This window comes from Macaca fascicularis, chromosome 16, assembly GCF_037993035.2.
Source record: "Macaca fascicularis isolate 582-1 chromosome 16, T2T-MFA8v1.1".
NCBI lineage: Eukaryota > Metazoa > Chordata > Mammalia > Primates > Cercopithecidae > Macaca > Macaca fascicularis.
In genome coordinates this window covers 44913587-44929129 of record NC_088390.1, presented here as the reverse complement: position 1 = coordinate 44929129, position 15543 = coordinate 44913587, and the positions used below count along the sequence as shown (strand labels likewise).

The 15543-nt window shown below is 36.6% G+C and overlaps 1 protein-coding gene across 7 annotated transcripts in view; it reads left to right on the top strand.

Moving 5' to 3' along the window:
* Positions 1-15543, top strand: part of APPBP2 (amyloid beta precursor protein binding protein 2) — an 80902-nt gene that overhangs the window by 43478 nt on the left and 21881 nt on the right. For all 7 annotated transcript variants that reach the window (XR_012425553.1, XM_005583897.4, XM_074019072.1 and 4 more), the window contains 2 exons: positions 865-988; positions 14158-14326. Coding sequence is in view for 6 of the 7 variants with exons in the window: in XM_005583897.4 (XP_005583954.1) it covers positions 865-988; positions 14158-14326 (293 nt within the window). In the remaining variant the exon portion in view is untranslated. The remainder of the gene's footprint in view (positions 1-864; positions 989-14157; positions 14327-15543) is intronic.

Sequence of the window (15543 nt, the reverse complement as noted above, 5' to 3'; positions counted from 1 at the left end):
AATTGTATTTTAGAATATACCATGATGGTATGTTACTTTGTGTTTTCTGGTTATTGTAACTAATCCTGAATAGCACTAAGAAATTATTCCTTAATAACTATTGCAGTATAGGGACTACAGACTTAGCCTCTGGAGTCACATTGTGTGCATCCAAATCTTTTCACTTACTAGATTATAAGCTTTGGTTTTCCTGTGACTCAAGTTTTTTCATCTGTTACTTTGGGGCAGTTACTGCATTTAAGTTGAAGTTGTGTTGTGAAAGTTAGTGAGTTGAAGTAGTTACCACAAAAAGAAGTGTTTTACATGGTGTAGTAACAGTGTATTAAATGTTAGTCATTTTTAGGGGTCAGAATCCTCAAAAAGATAATATGTTGAGGAAACATTATCCAGGACAGTAATTTCTTGTTTAAAAAAAAATGAGATAATCAATTAAGCATCATGGTCTTTTTATAATCTGTGTATCCTCCGTTATGTGCTGCTATATTAAGATTAAGTATATTCAGATTTATCTTTGAGATTGTGTATTGGGAGATGCTAAAGTTATGTGTACTCTCCAAGATGAAAATAGCAAAATAATTAGTTAGCTCATTAGCTGGAAAATAACAACTCTTAGGCCATGGAGTATTCTTACAAGGTTGAAACTTTTGATTCCTTATTCAAGGTCTTAGCCTTAATCCTCCTTCCCCTAGTTCAAAACCTTTTTATAAAAATCTCACAATTCATACCTGTGTTTTATGCTAAACACAAGACTTTTAATATCATGTTTTTTTTTTTTTTTTAATTTAGGTGATATTCACTGTCAGCATGTCATTTTAGCTTTCAGGCTATTAAGTTATCTAAAGTTGGTGTTTCTTATTTTTTTAGGTGGCTTTCTTTCAGATGCAGGCTGGTATAGTGATGCTGAGAAAGTTTTTCTGTCCTGCCTTCAGTTGTGTACTCTACACGATGAGATGCTTCATTGGTTTCGTGCAGTAGAATGTTGTGTGAGGTAAGTTGGAACATATCCTGTAATTATGTGCTATAATGGTAGTTAGTGGTTTTTATAGTTTTAGCTCTTATAAGTATATGCCAACATTTGAGTAAATCTCTGAGATGATATTTATATGTCATAGTTTCACTAGTCTGGCATCCTCTCATCTCTAAAATATAGTTAATCTGCTATAGACAGTTAGGTTAGATTTGAGTGTTATGAACCAGAATGTGTTTCTTTTTTTGTTTTTATTTTTGAAATGGAGTCTCGCTCTGTTACCTAGGCTGGACTGCAGTAGTGCAATCTTGACTCACTGCAGCCTCCACGTCCTGGGTTCAAGTGATTCTCCTCTCTCAGCCTCCCAAGTAGCTGAGATTACAGGCATGCGCCATCATGCCTGGCTAATTTTTTTTATTTTTAGTAGAGATGGGGTTTTGCCACATTGGTCAGGCTGGTCTCGAACTCCTAACCTCAGGTGATCCACCTGCCTTGGCCTCCCAAAGTACTGGGATTACAGGCAGGAGCTACTGTGCCCGGCCCAGAATGTGTTTCTTATGTATCTTTTTGCTTTATCATAGAGCTTGTTTGCTTATTCATTCAACAAGTATTTATTGAATACTTATGTACTAGGAACTGTGGTAGATACTGGATGCTAGGAAACTCCAAAAATGTACTTTTTCTTGAGTGTTACTTTTGTACCACGTGCTTTGTTTACATTTCCATAATTGTGCATAACAAGATTAGTGCTTTACTTATGAGTAACTTTTCTTTGAGGATGCATTTATTACCTTTTTACAGATGTCCTTAAAGTCAAGCAAATCTAGAAGTAACTCTGCTTTATTGTCCTTATTTTTTTTATGCACATGTTACATCTACCTTTACTTTCATACAGGTTTTCTCTTTGTCTCCCAATTTGATTTGGCATTTCTTAAAAAGAATTTTTTATATAAAACTAAAAATTAAAGTCAAAAAATTAAACAGCAGAAATTCTTTATCCTAAGTTAACTAAGTCCAATCAATTTATTGAATTTACAGTCTTCTATTTTTATGGAATTAAGGTACATATTTCCTAGGTATTTTTTAGATGAGTTAATTGAATCTGAATCCCTTCAAAACTAGAATATTCTCCTGTAAAACCATTGTATTTTTGTTTTGGGGTTTTTTAAAATACATTTTTTATTTTATTTATTTTTATTAGAAGTGGTGTTTCGCTGTGTTGCCCAGTCCGGTCTCCAACTCCTGGGCTCAAGCAATCCTCTTGCCTGGGCCTCCCAAAGTGCTGGGATTACAGGCATGAGTCACCACACCCAAGCTAGATTATTGTTGATTTAAGCTAAAATTGAGTAAAACTCTCTCTCTTTCTTTTTATTTGGCCAGTTCAGTCTTTTGAGGCTGTCATTGCCCTTTTTTATACAAGGCTTATCTATGTCAGACAGACATTCAAATCCTGAAGTTAATTTTGTAATATGGAAACTTAATTATAAATAGTATTTTAGAAGGTGATAATTTCCCACATATACTTTAGAAGTGTATGATAAATTATAGGAATCTTTGTGTGCAGAAACTGTAAAAGAATTAGTATTTAGCCCTATAATTTATAGTACTCATAAAAATAATCGCTCATTTTTTCCCCCTCTTCTGCCTATTTTATATTTTTAGGAATAGGAGACTAGACCATCCCATATGGGATTTGAGGGGTTAGTTATATATTTCTGTGTACATAAACTGGTTAATTTGGAACAAAAGGGGATTTTGTATGATTTTATCATAGATTATTCACTATAGCAATCTTGACCAAAAGATAAAGCACTTTCTTTTTTGTATGTGCTTTATTTTTTTATTCACATATTCAGATTTATTTCACCCAAATACCTGTGTTTCTTCTGATTTTAAAATTCTTGTATAAATTTGACTTTAGCCTTATCAAAAAGTTTAGTTTTTTCACAAGACAAGTCAGTTTCCTTCTCTCCTTCCTAGTATGTCATCTTTAGCAAGTAGCTCACATCATTATGGTTGCAAGTGTTAATAGGCAGTGAGAAGAAGGGAGGGCAAAAAGTGCATGACAGCTGACTCTTCTTTTTTAAATCAGAAAAAAATTGCTTTCCCAGAAGTCTAACTCTATCTCTTAGATTACCTTTCTTTTAAACTGGAAACTGGGATACATTCTACACAACTTCTAATCTGTGTAATATAGTCTGAGGAGCAAAACATTTTCAATTGTGCATGAATTAACTCATGGGCCTACATTAAGGAAGAAAACATGAGGAATATTGGGTAGATAACTGTCTGGGTGCAGTGGCTCACGCCTGTAATCCCAGCACTTTGGGAGGCCAAGATTTGAGGATTGCTTGAACTTAGGAATTGGAGACCAGCAAGATCCCATTTCTATAACAAATATTTAAAATAAATAAAAACAATAGTTAATTAACAATTCAGAACTAGCTGTCTTTTTAGCAAGCACATGTGAAACTAGAATATTGTCTGGACCAAGGAACAAAGCCATTTATAATGCCAACTCACTGCCTGTATACCAAGACATTAGTCTTTATGAATTTGCAATTTCAAAATAAACTTTGCCTCTATTCAACTAACCTTGCCAAATTCTTGGTCATTACAAGTGTATTTAATATAATTTTTTTATAATAAGTACTTTTTTTCATCTACTTAGTATCATTTGAAAAGATGATTAAAATTTTATGGCTTAGTCTTTTTTTAAGGCAGAGAGAAATTTGAGGTATTAATTGACCATGTGTTTAATTGAATTGGAAAAGAAGTGTTTTGCAGAACAGATACGAATCAAATCCTTTGGCCAATCCCAGGGGCTTTGAGCCTGAGGGAAGAATAAAAGTATGTTTTTCAATTTAATGTCACAAAACCAATTTCTAATATGGGGCTAGTGGCAAAACATTATACAACAAAGGTCAGGGAAACTTCCTAGCCTTTCTTGATAGAAAGTAGTTAAAACTGGCACCATTTTTCAGTCCTTTTGTATTCTTTGGAGACTCTGCCTATTTCCATTTATTCATTTTCTATTTAATGGCTTTGTTTTTCTTGCTTATACGTGTCTGTGGCCAAACATATCCAGAAAGCTATGAGGAAGAAAATTGTTGTCTATAACCCTGCTGCTCAGAAATAACCACAGTTGCTGAATTGGTTTGTTTTTGGGGGATGACAAACTTAAAATCACACCTGCAACCCGCTTTTCAATTTTTTCTTTGTAGCTAATCAGTCCATGTGAGCATGGTTTGTTTAAGGTCAAGAATTTTCTAGAACCTCCAGATAAGGGAACAGAGATTACCTTTGGGCTTGTGAGAGTTGGGCAGAACAAACTTACTTTTTATTTTAAATCCTTTTCTACTGTTTATTATGTTTTTAAACAATTGGCATGTATTCCTTTAGTGGTTTTTTTTTTTAATGATAAAAAGAACTTCTTGAACTACTCGACAGTGGGGTGGGGTTGGGGAGTGTATGTATGTGTATGTGTGTGTGCATGCATATGTTTGTAAAGAGTTGAATGTGGCCGGGCATGGTGGCTCACGCCTGTAATCCCAGCACTTTGGGAGGCCGAGGCAGGTGGATCACGAGGTCAGGAGATTGAGACCATCCTGGCTAACATGGTGAAACCCCGTCTCTACTAAAAAGTACAAAACATTAGCTGGGCGTGGTGGTGGGCACCTGTATTCCCAGCTACTCAGGAGGCTGAGGCAGGAGAATGGCGTGAAGCCGGGAGGGTGGAGCTTGCAGTGAACCAAGATCGCGCCACTACACTCCAGCCTAGGCGACAGAGCAAGACTCTGTCTCAAAAAAAAAAAGGGGGAGTTGAATGTGGATTGAAAGAGAACCCTGGGCAGTTGCATTTCCTGAAAGCCAAAGATAAATAGAAATTAGAAGCTAGAAGAAAGCAGCAGTATCTTAGTTACCGAGAGAAAATACTGTACCTCACCAGTTCAAAGGGCAAAAAAAATAATTTTCAAATAAATGAAGACCCAGTATGTTTCCATTTACCTTATCTGAGGGAAATAATCGAGGAACTTCTCTAACTAAATATAAGTTCCAGCCAGGCATAGTACCTTACGCCTGTAATCCCAGCACTTTGGGAGGCCAAGGCAAGAGGATCGTTTGAGCCCAGGAGTTTGAGACCTGCCTGGGCAATATAATGAGACATGTTATGTTATGTTATGTTATGACTGAGTCTTTTAATTTTTTTTTAATTTTTTTATTTTTTGAGACGGAGTCTTGCTTTGTCACCCAGGCTGGAGTTCTATGCGATGGCGTGATCTCGGCTCACTGCAAGCTCCGCCTCCTGGGTTCATGCCATTCTCCTACCTCAGCTTCCTGAGTAGCTGAGACTACAGGCACCCACCACCACGCCCAGCTAATTTTTTTGTGTTTTTAGTAGAGATGGGGTTTCACCATGTTAGCCTGGATCGTCTTGATCTCCCGAGCTCGTGATCCACCCGCTCTGGCCCCCCGAAGTGCTGGGATTATAGGTGTCAGCCACTGCACCTGGCTTCTATTTTATTTTAAAATAAAATTTTTAAACTTTTATTTAAGTTCTTATAATAACAAATCCCAAGGTAGGGGAAGATGATATAAAAAGAGTGGTAGGTAATGAATATTGTAATATATATCTCACATATAGATGGAGTAGGAAGAGAATGAAGAACAAATTGAGAATTTGTAATAGGCCTAATAAGGATGCTTTTCAAACCAGAGATGAAAAGGAAATTTTAGAAATAACAAAAGACAAAAATTTACCATGTCAAACCTATTACAGGTTTAGTGTCCCTAATCCAGAAATTTGAAATCTGAAACATGATTGGTCCCAAACATTTCAAATAAGGATACTCAACCAGTATTTTGAACAAGAAAGTAGTACTTAGGAAAGAAATGTTAACCTGAAACTTCAGTTAGTGCTAATGTCAGGAAGCTTTATAGAGACCACCTAGCGAAATTTTCTTTCTGAAGAAGTAATGAGGCTGGGTGTGGTGGCTCAATGCCTGTAATCCCAGCACTTTGATAGGCTGGGGTGGTGGATCACCTAAGGTCAGGAGTTCTAGACCAACCTGGCCAACATGGTGAAACCCTGTCTCTACTAAAAATACAAAAAAATTAGCTGGGCGTGGTGGTGGGCGCCTGTGATCCCAGCTACTTCGGGAGGCTGAGGAAGGAGAATTGCTTGAACCTGGGAGGTGGAGGTTGCAGTGAGCTGAGATTGCACCATTACACTCCAGCCTGGGTGATGAGAGCAAAACTTTGTCTCAAAAAAAAAAAAAAAAAAAAAGTAATGAAATTTAGCATATTTAGAATATTCTGGAGGTCATGACCTTACAGTTGTAAGAGTTGGATAATTTTATTAACTGGCTTTTTAAAGATTACTTTGAAAAGTGATGGAGTAGTTCATTTGTGGAGATCATGGATGTCTACTTGCCATAGGAGAAATTGAAAAGCCCAGCAGTCCTAATGCTTTGCAAATGGCTACTGGTAGCTTTGGATTAAATTTCTGGTGACATCATACAGAGATTCAGAAGTACTGGTTTTCAAACAAATGAAAATGTTTTACTCTAAAAAGCTGTCATTCCAAAGAAGGATTTATTTAGCAGATAAAATAAAAACTGTCAGATGACTCCAGAAATAACTATGGTGATGATGAAGCTAAATGTTTAAGGTACATGTGAATAATTTGGATAAAGTTTTGTAAATTGTGAGGAGGAAAAGTGATTTTTGAAAATTTAATTTAGATTTTAAATATGTAGGTATAAGGAAAGATTTAAATGTTATAAATTTTTATTCTTTTTGTTTTTAATAGAAAAGGGACCTCAGTATGTTGCTCAGGCTGGTCTCAAACTCCTGAGCTCAAGTGATCCTTCTGCCTTGGCCTCCCGAAGCACTGGGCTTACAGGCATTACCACCACACTTGGCCTTAAATAAAAATTATAAGTGTTTTAATCCCCAAAACTTGATATATATGAGTTGGCAAAAATATTTTTAGATGGAAAATGGAAGTTCATCTTACATTCAGGTTTTTAAATAGACATATAGCCTATTTTTAAAATACACATTTGGGAGAATGGAGGAGTTAAAGTGTTACAAAGTTCTCATCTTAGTGGGTAGAGTAGGAAAGGGCATCATTATTTAATGTTTAAACATTATCAGTGCTAGAGATGGATATTTAATGCCTTGGTTAATAGAAAAGTGTGATAGAACTCCCAAACTAGGATGGTGCGAATATGGGTGAGAATGATTTGAAACTTGACCAAGCTAGATATAAGCAAAGAGAATAGAGGACATAACTGATTATGATAAATGAAAAATAAGATGAAAAGGTTAGACCAAATACAATTATCATCACAATACATGTGAATGGGTTCAATTATCCTACCTAAAGATGGTAGTTACCAAGAGGGTTAAAAAATAAAAGCTAGTGCTATATCATAAAAAGAAAACACCCCAAAACAATAATACTAACAATAAGGAAGAATTCAGGATAAAAGTCATTAGTTGATACAGAAGGGATATTGATAATAGAATGTATAATTCACAAAAAGGTTATAAACCTATGTGTAGCAAATAAGATAGGAGCCACCTACATAAGCAATGCACCTTAAAAATACAAAAAAGATAAAAAGATAATCAGTACAATGTTGAGTGCCTCCAGGGTAGGGTAATTATGAATATATAGAAGTTATTAAGGAACTAGGTTCTTTCAATCTGTCTGCTAATTCTTTGTGTACCAGTCATTTCTTTGGCTAGCTCTCCAGTGCTTGTAAGATTGCTGCCATTGTTTGAGGTATCACATGCAGATTCCACATTCTCTAGCAGAAGAAACACTCTCACACTGATGTCCTCCCTGACTTGAAATTAAAACCATACCAGACTAACAAAGAGAAAAGGAAGACTCAAATAACTAAAATCAGAAATGGGACTTGGAACATTACTACCAACCTTCCACAAATAAAAAGGATTTAAGGAGAATCCTATGAACAGTTGAACACCAGCAAATTAGATAACATAAATAAAATGGACAAATTTTTTGGAAATGGACAAATTACCTAAATGCTCTAAGAAGAAATAGAAAATCCTACGGGACCTATAACAAGTAAAGAAATTAAATCCATGATCAAAAACCTTCCAACAAAGTCCAGGACCGAAGACTTCACTAGTGAATTCTATCAAACATTTAAAGAATTAGCACTAGTTCTTCTCAAACTCTTCCAGGAAATTGCAGAGGAAGCAACACTTCCTAACTCATTTTGTTTTGTTTTTATTTTTATTTTTATTTTCATTTACATGTATTTGCTTTATTTTATGAGACAGAGTCTTACTCTTTTGCCCAGGCTGGAGTGCAGTGGCACAATCTCGGCTCACTGCAACTTCTGCCTCCCAGGTTCAAGCGATTCTCCTGCCTCAGCCTCCCAAGTAGCTGGGATTACAGGTGCCCACCACCACACCTGGCTAATTTTTATATTTTTAGTAGAGATGGGGTTTTGCCATGTTGACCAGGCTGGTCTCAAACTCCTGACCTCAGGTGACCCGCCCACCTTGGCCTCCCAAAGTGCTAGGATTATGGGCGTGAGCCACTGCGCCCAGTCCCTAACTAATTTTAAAAGGCTAACGTTACCTGATACCAAAGACCAAAAATGACATCACAAAAGAGACCATTTCAGACAAGTATCTCTTATGAATATAGATGAAAAAATCATCAACAAAATACTAGCAAATCTAATAGAATATTAAAAGGATTTTACACTATGACCAAGTGAGATTTATCCCAGGAATGCAAGGGTGGTTCAACATAAGAACATCAGTGTGATACACCATGTTAATAAGGTGAAGGGGAAAAAAAAAAACGTTTATCTCAGTTGACACAGAAAAGTCGTTTAGCAAAATCTAACACCTTTTCATCATTAAAAAAAAAAATTCACAAAGCTAGGAATAGAAAGGAACTTCCTCAATATGATAAAGAGTATTTATGAAAAACTCACAATTAACATCATACTCTATAGTGAAAGACTAGAAGATTCCCCCATAGGATCAGGAACAAGACATAGATGCCTGCTTTCACTAGTGGTTTTCAACGTTGTACTGGAAGCTTTAGCGGAAGAAATTTGACAAGAAAAATAAAAAGCATCGGTATTGGAAAGGAAGAAGTAAAACTATAGATTTGTTGGACTTAATCAAAATAAAAAACTTTTGTACATCAAAAAACATCAAGAAAATAAAAAGACAATCTATGGAATGGGAGAAAATATTTGCAAATCATATGTTAATTAGGGTTCTAGTGTCCAGAATGTATCAAGAACTACAACTGCAAACAACACAATTTAAAAATGAGGCTGGGCCCCGTGGCTTACACCTGTAATCCCAACAGTTTGGGAGTTCAAGGCAGACAGATCATCTGAGGTCACGAGTTCAAGACCAGTCTGGCCAACATGGTAAAACTCTGTCTCTACTGAAAAATATAACAAGAGTGAAACTCTGTTAAAAAACTAATTAATGAATTAATTTTTATTTTTATTTTCATTTACATGTATTTGCTTTATTTTATGAGACAGAGTCTTACTCTTTTGCCCAGGCTGGAGTGCAGTGGCATGATATCGGCTCACTGCAACTTCCGCCTCCCAGGTTCAAGCGATTCTCCTGCCTCAGCCTCCCAAGTAGCTGGGATTACAGGTGCCTACCACCTGTAATTATTAATTAATTAATTAATTAAAATAAAGAGTAGGCTGGGCATGGTGGCTCACATCTGTAATCCCAACATTTTGGGAGGCTGAGGCAGAAGGATTTCTTGAGCTCAGGAGTTTGAGACCTGCCTAAGCAAAATAGCAAGACCTCGTCTCTATTAAAATAATTTTTAAAAAAATCAACCAGCTGTGGTGGCACGAGCCTCTAGTCTCAGCTACTTAGGAGGCTGAGGTGGGAGGATCACTTAAGCACAAGAGATCATGACTGTAGTGAGCTTGATCATGCCACTGCTCTCCAGCCTGGGTGACAGAGTGAGACTCTGTCTCATAAAATAAAAAATAAAAAATGGGCAAAGGACTTGAATAGACATTTTCCCAAGGAAGATACATAAAAGACCAGTAAGCACGTAAAAAGATACTCAGTGTCATTTGGCATTAGGGAAATGCAAATCAAACATAATGAGCCACCACTTTATTCCTATCAAGATGGGTACAATTAAAAAAAAAAAAAAGAAAAGAAGTGTTGGCAAGGATGAGAAGAAATCGAGTGATTCTGCTGAGAGAGCATTTGAAAAAAAGAAAACGAAATTGGAAACTTTGTGCACTGTTGCTGGGAATGTAAAATGGTGCAGCTGCTGTGGAGTACAGTTTGGCAGTTTGTCAAAAAGCTAAACATAGAATTACCGTATGACTCAGCAGTTTCACTCCAGGGTATATGCCTAAAAGCATTGAAAGCAAGGAATCAAAAGATATTTGTGTGCTAGTGTTTATAGCAGAATTTTTCACAAGTCAAAAGATAACAGTCCAAGTATCCATCAACAGATAAATAGATAAAATTTGACATTTTTACATATATACTCATACAATGATTCAGCCAGTTTTGGTACATGCTACGACATGGATGAACCTTGAAAATTTTATCCTAAGTGAAATAAGTTAGACACAAAAGGACAAATACTGTATGGTTCCACTTACATGAAATATGTAGAATAGGCAAATTCATAGAGACAGAAAGCAGATTAAAGGTTACTAGGGACTTAGGGGTAAGGCAGAAGGGGAAGCTATTGCTTAATGCTTACAGAATTTTTCTTTGGGGTGATGAAAAAGTTTTGGAAGCGAATAGTATTGATGGTTGTGTGATACAGTTAATATAATTAATGCCACTGAATTGTATACTTTAAAATAGCTCATATGGCACAAAGTTTTATGTATATTTCACCATAGTAAAAAAAAATTATTAAACCCATACCGGTCTTTATTTTCATTATGCAGCTCTACCCTTTCAAGCTATCATTTATTTCCATTTTTTATTTTTTTGAGATGGAGTCTTGCTCTTTCGCCAGTCTGGAGTACAGTGGTGCAATCTCAACTCACTGCAATCTCTGCCTCCCGGGTTCAAGCAGTTCTCCTGCCTCAGCCTCCTGAGTAGCTGGATCTACAGGCACGCACAACCACGCCCAGCAATTTTTTTTGTATTTTTAGTAGAGATGGGATTTCTCCGTGTTTGCCAGGATGGTCTCAATCTCCTGACATCGTGATCCACCCACCTCAGCCTCCCAAAGTGCTGGGATTACAGGCGTGAGCCACCACACCCGGCCAAAATTTTAAACTAGTTGTAAGAAAAAGACACTTATAAGAAGGAAAGAAATTCTTTTCCTTTAGTTTCACTTTTAGTGTATTTTACTTTCGTTATGTCTGGCTGATGAGGCTCTAACTAGTCATGTTCAGTCTTACGGTAAATATATTAGTAAACTAATGACTTACATATGTGTGTATTTTTCATTTCAAACAATGAACAATCAGATAGTAGTTGCTCTTGACAATAGGTGTTGATCAGGTAGACAAGATTTTATGTTATTGTGAAAGTAAAATACTGTGTTTGCATGATAGTGCCACATTTTGAGAACCTGCGTTTTCCTTAGGCCGAATGTTGGGATAAAATTAGACCATAATGAGTTGGACCGCAAGTTCCTTGAATTCAATATACTGCTTAGTGTCAGCCCAGATGGACACACAGAACCTTAAAGAGTCTCCATATGTTTAATTTGCCCTTTTGTTTAAATAGATATTCAGCAGGGACTGGAGAAAATATCAAGCTGTGCCTTTCTGGCCTACAATGTTTATTTTGTTACCTCATCATGTGCCAATTACTAAATAATTTCCACAGATTGTTATTTCAGGAGAATACTTAGAGTGAAGGTCTTTGGAAAGGAAATTCTTAGCATTTTGGAAATGAGAAGTAAGCACTGTTCTTTTTATTCTCTAAAATTTCAACCTATGGGTTTCTCATTTTTTTTTCTTTCAGCTGTTTGGCTATCAAATCTGTGTTTCAAATACTAATCCTTTTTTTCTCAAGGAATTTTTTTTTCTGGACTGTTACAGTATCTTCTGCCTTGGTGGCTTTGCTTCCACTCTTGGCTTTGCTATAATCCATTCTCCACACTGTAGCCAGAGCATTCTTGATACAGTTGCATTGTCCCATATGGTAGCCATTAACCATATGTGATTATTAAGGTTAAAATAATTAAAAGTAAAATGTGCCCCAGTCACACTGGGCACATTTCTAATACTCAGTAGCCACTGTGGCTGGTGGCTACCAAATTGAGCAACACAAGTATAGAACATTTCTAACATCTCAGGAAATTATATTAGATAGTGCATAAGTCAAATCACCTCCCTTACTGTTGCAACCAAAACTCCTTTCCAAGGCAGGCAAGGTGCTATAAAATCTTGCTTATCTCTGCCTTCTCATTTCTCTTTACATAATCTTTTATTCACTGTAGTCTAGATGAATTGGCCTTCTCTGTTCCTTTGACTATGCCAGAATTTCTCCCCATCCCTTCTCAGGGGCTGTTCCTTCTATTTTGCAGTTCCTTCTGTTTTGGAACATGCTTCCCCACCAGATCTTCACTTGGCTGGCTACAGTGTCATCATTTAGGTGTCAACTTAAATGTTACCACCTCAGGAGAATTCTTCCCTGTCTACCCTAAACACCTCTTTTGAGAATCTTTTGATCATATTACTCTACTTTTTTTTTTATCATCTTTATAGCATTCATCCTTAAATGAAAGTCTTATGTATTTGTATATTTGCCCACGCTAATACCCTTGTCACCACTAGAACGTAAGCTTCTTATGGTAATAGATTTTGCAGATAACTGTGTGGTACATGTTGACAGGATACACACTGGCATTGTATAGTAGTCATCACTTTATTGATTAGTCCTGGTTCTTTTGAAGTTAATCTGTTTCCCTGACTATATAAAGGAATGATAGATATTAAAAGATTGTCTGAATTTTTATCATCATGGGTTATTAATCTGTTAATATTTGTGGTATAGATAGAAAAAATAAATTTTATGTATCTGTTGATTTGATGCTCCTAAAGAATACTTCCTAACCTCTCCATCCTTGGTTTTTTTTAAAGTAGCTTTTATACCTTTGTTCCTTCTCAGGCTGAGCATTTCAGAAAGTTGTATTGGCTTGATACATGAACATAATGTTCTAGCTAGCATTTAATAAATAAATAAATAAATATTTGTCCAGTCCTAACACTGTTTAAGGCAGTCTATATAGACACATAGTCTGTTGCTATCTAGAAGCATTGTACTATTTTGGCATATCGTTAAATAGTCAGCATGGTTGTACAGTTACTTTGTGTAAAGAACTCTGTATTTCCACTATAGAGGATAAAGATTTTAAAAGAAATAATTGGCCGGACGCGGTGGCTCACGCCTGTAATCCCAGCACTTTGGGAGGCCGAGGCGGGCAGATCACAAGGTCAGGAGATCGAGACCATCCTGGCTAACAAGGTGAAACCCCGTCTCTACTAAAAATACAAAAATTTGCCGGGTGTGGTGGCGGCGGGCGCCTGTAGTCCCAGCTACTCGGGAGGCTGAGGCAGGAGAATGGCGTGAACCCGGGAGGCAGAGCTTGCAGTGAGCTGAGATTGTGCCACTGCACTCCAGCCTGGGCAACAGAGTGAGACTCCGTCTCAAGAAATAGTTGACACTACTGGTATTTTTGGTAAATTTATCTTATTAGAAAGAAAAATGAACATTATGAAGCATCATGAAATAAGTGGTAACTGATCAAGTGTTAGACTGTACTAAAAATAAGAAAAGATATTTTATGTTGATTTTACTTTCTTCATTATTTTCCAAGTTTCTTATACTGAAGCTATATTACTTGTGGATTTGGAACAAAAAGAGCAAATGTCATTTTTTTAGATGCAGTACATGCTGAGTATACAAAATATATAAAATATTTAGAGAAGATAAGGAATCAACAATTGATGAAATTAATTATGGGAAGCTTTCAGGAAAGAGCATGTACTTCTTTATCGGCATGAGGTCAGCTCCAATTTGGTCCACACATGTATTTTCAAATGCTGCCTTGTAATTGCATTTAATTACCTTAAGTCATTTAGGTGATTGATAAGAGGTCATCAGGTCTACCAAGCTGGAAATATCAAAAATAGAGCAATGTTATTTGTGTTTTATAGGTTGCTTCATGTGCGAAATGGAAACTGCAAATATCATTTGGGTGAAGAAACATTTAAATTAGCTCAGACATATATGGATAAACTATCAAAACATGGCCAGCAAGCAAATAAAGCTGCACTCTATGGAGAACTGTGTGCACTCCTATTTGCAAAAAGTCACTATGATGAGGTAAGTGTTTTAAGGTACATTTCATTGTGACCAATAAGTACCTATAAAAACAGAGAGTAAATCAAATAGTCTTCTCTTATTTTTCTTACAGATCTTTTTTGCTTATTAGGTTTATATAAGGCAGTACACATTTGTAATGGAATATTCAAAATCAGTCAAGCTGAGCACTGTGGCTCATGCCTATAATCCTAGCACTTTAGGAGGCCAAGGTAGAGAATCAGTTGAGCACAGGAGTTTGAGGCCAGCCTGGGCAACAAAGTGAGACCCTGCCTCTACAGAAAATTAGCCGCATGTGTAGCACACACCTGTGGTGGTCACAACTAGATGGGAGGCTGAGGCAGGAGGATCCCTTGATCCCAGTAGGTTGAGGCTGTAGTGAGCCATATTTATACAATCCAGCCTGGGTGACAGAGTGAGACCCTGTCTCAAAAAAATAAAAATGAAATCAAACAAAAGGAGTATTTGTGAGATGAATTTGAAATATATACATGTATAATTTAGAGCCCTTTCTTTTGTTGTTTTTGTTTTAATTTAACCAAATGTTTACCTAAATTGTTTGGATGGGCTTCTTGTAGTTTTTGAGACAGGGAGGGTCTTGCTTTGTCACCCACGCTGGACTCAAACTCCTAGGCTCAAGTGATCCACCTTCCTCAGCTTCCCAAAGAGCTGGGATTGCAGGCATGAGCCACCATGCCCAGCCTGACAGTTATTTTCCTTCTACATTTGGATTTAGGGGTTTATACTATGCCTTATTCATGTCTTTGCAACTCTCATCACATTCGTGAGGAATGTTGAAGTCTTGGATAATTTCGGAAGTTCAATCTTTTAGTGATAAATAAGCTTTTCACTGATATCTACAGAAAAGTAAACAAATCTTACAGACATAGTTTGATGAATTAGCACCATGTTTTTGTGTTAGGATAGGCTAGGCTATGCAGAGGTAATATCAACCCCAGAATAGCTTGGAACAATGAAAGTTTCTTTCTGGCTCATAATATATCCCTGTCTTCAGATGGCTATGGCTGTTCTTAACATTATATCTACAGTTTGATCAAGACCCAGTGTGGTTTTGGGTCTATCTGGAACATACCTATCTAGAACATTACCCGCCTGGGCACAGGGGCAGAAACTTCATGGAGTAGTACTGCTGGCTCTTGGACTTTTCTTCCAGAAATGGCACACTTCACTTTTCATATTTTAATTGCCAAAAGAAATAA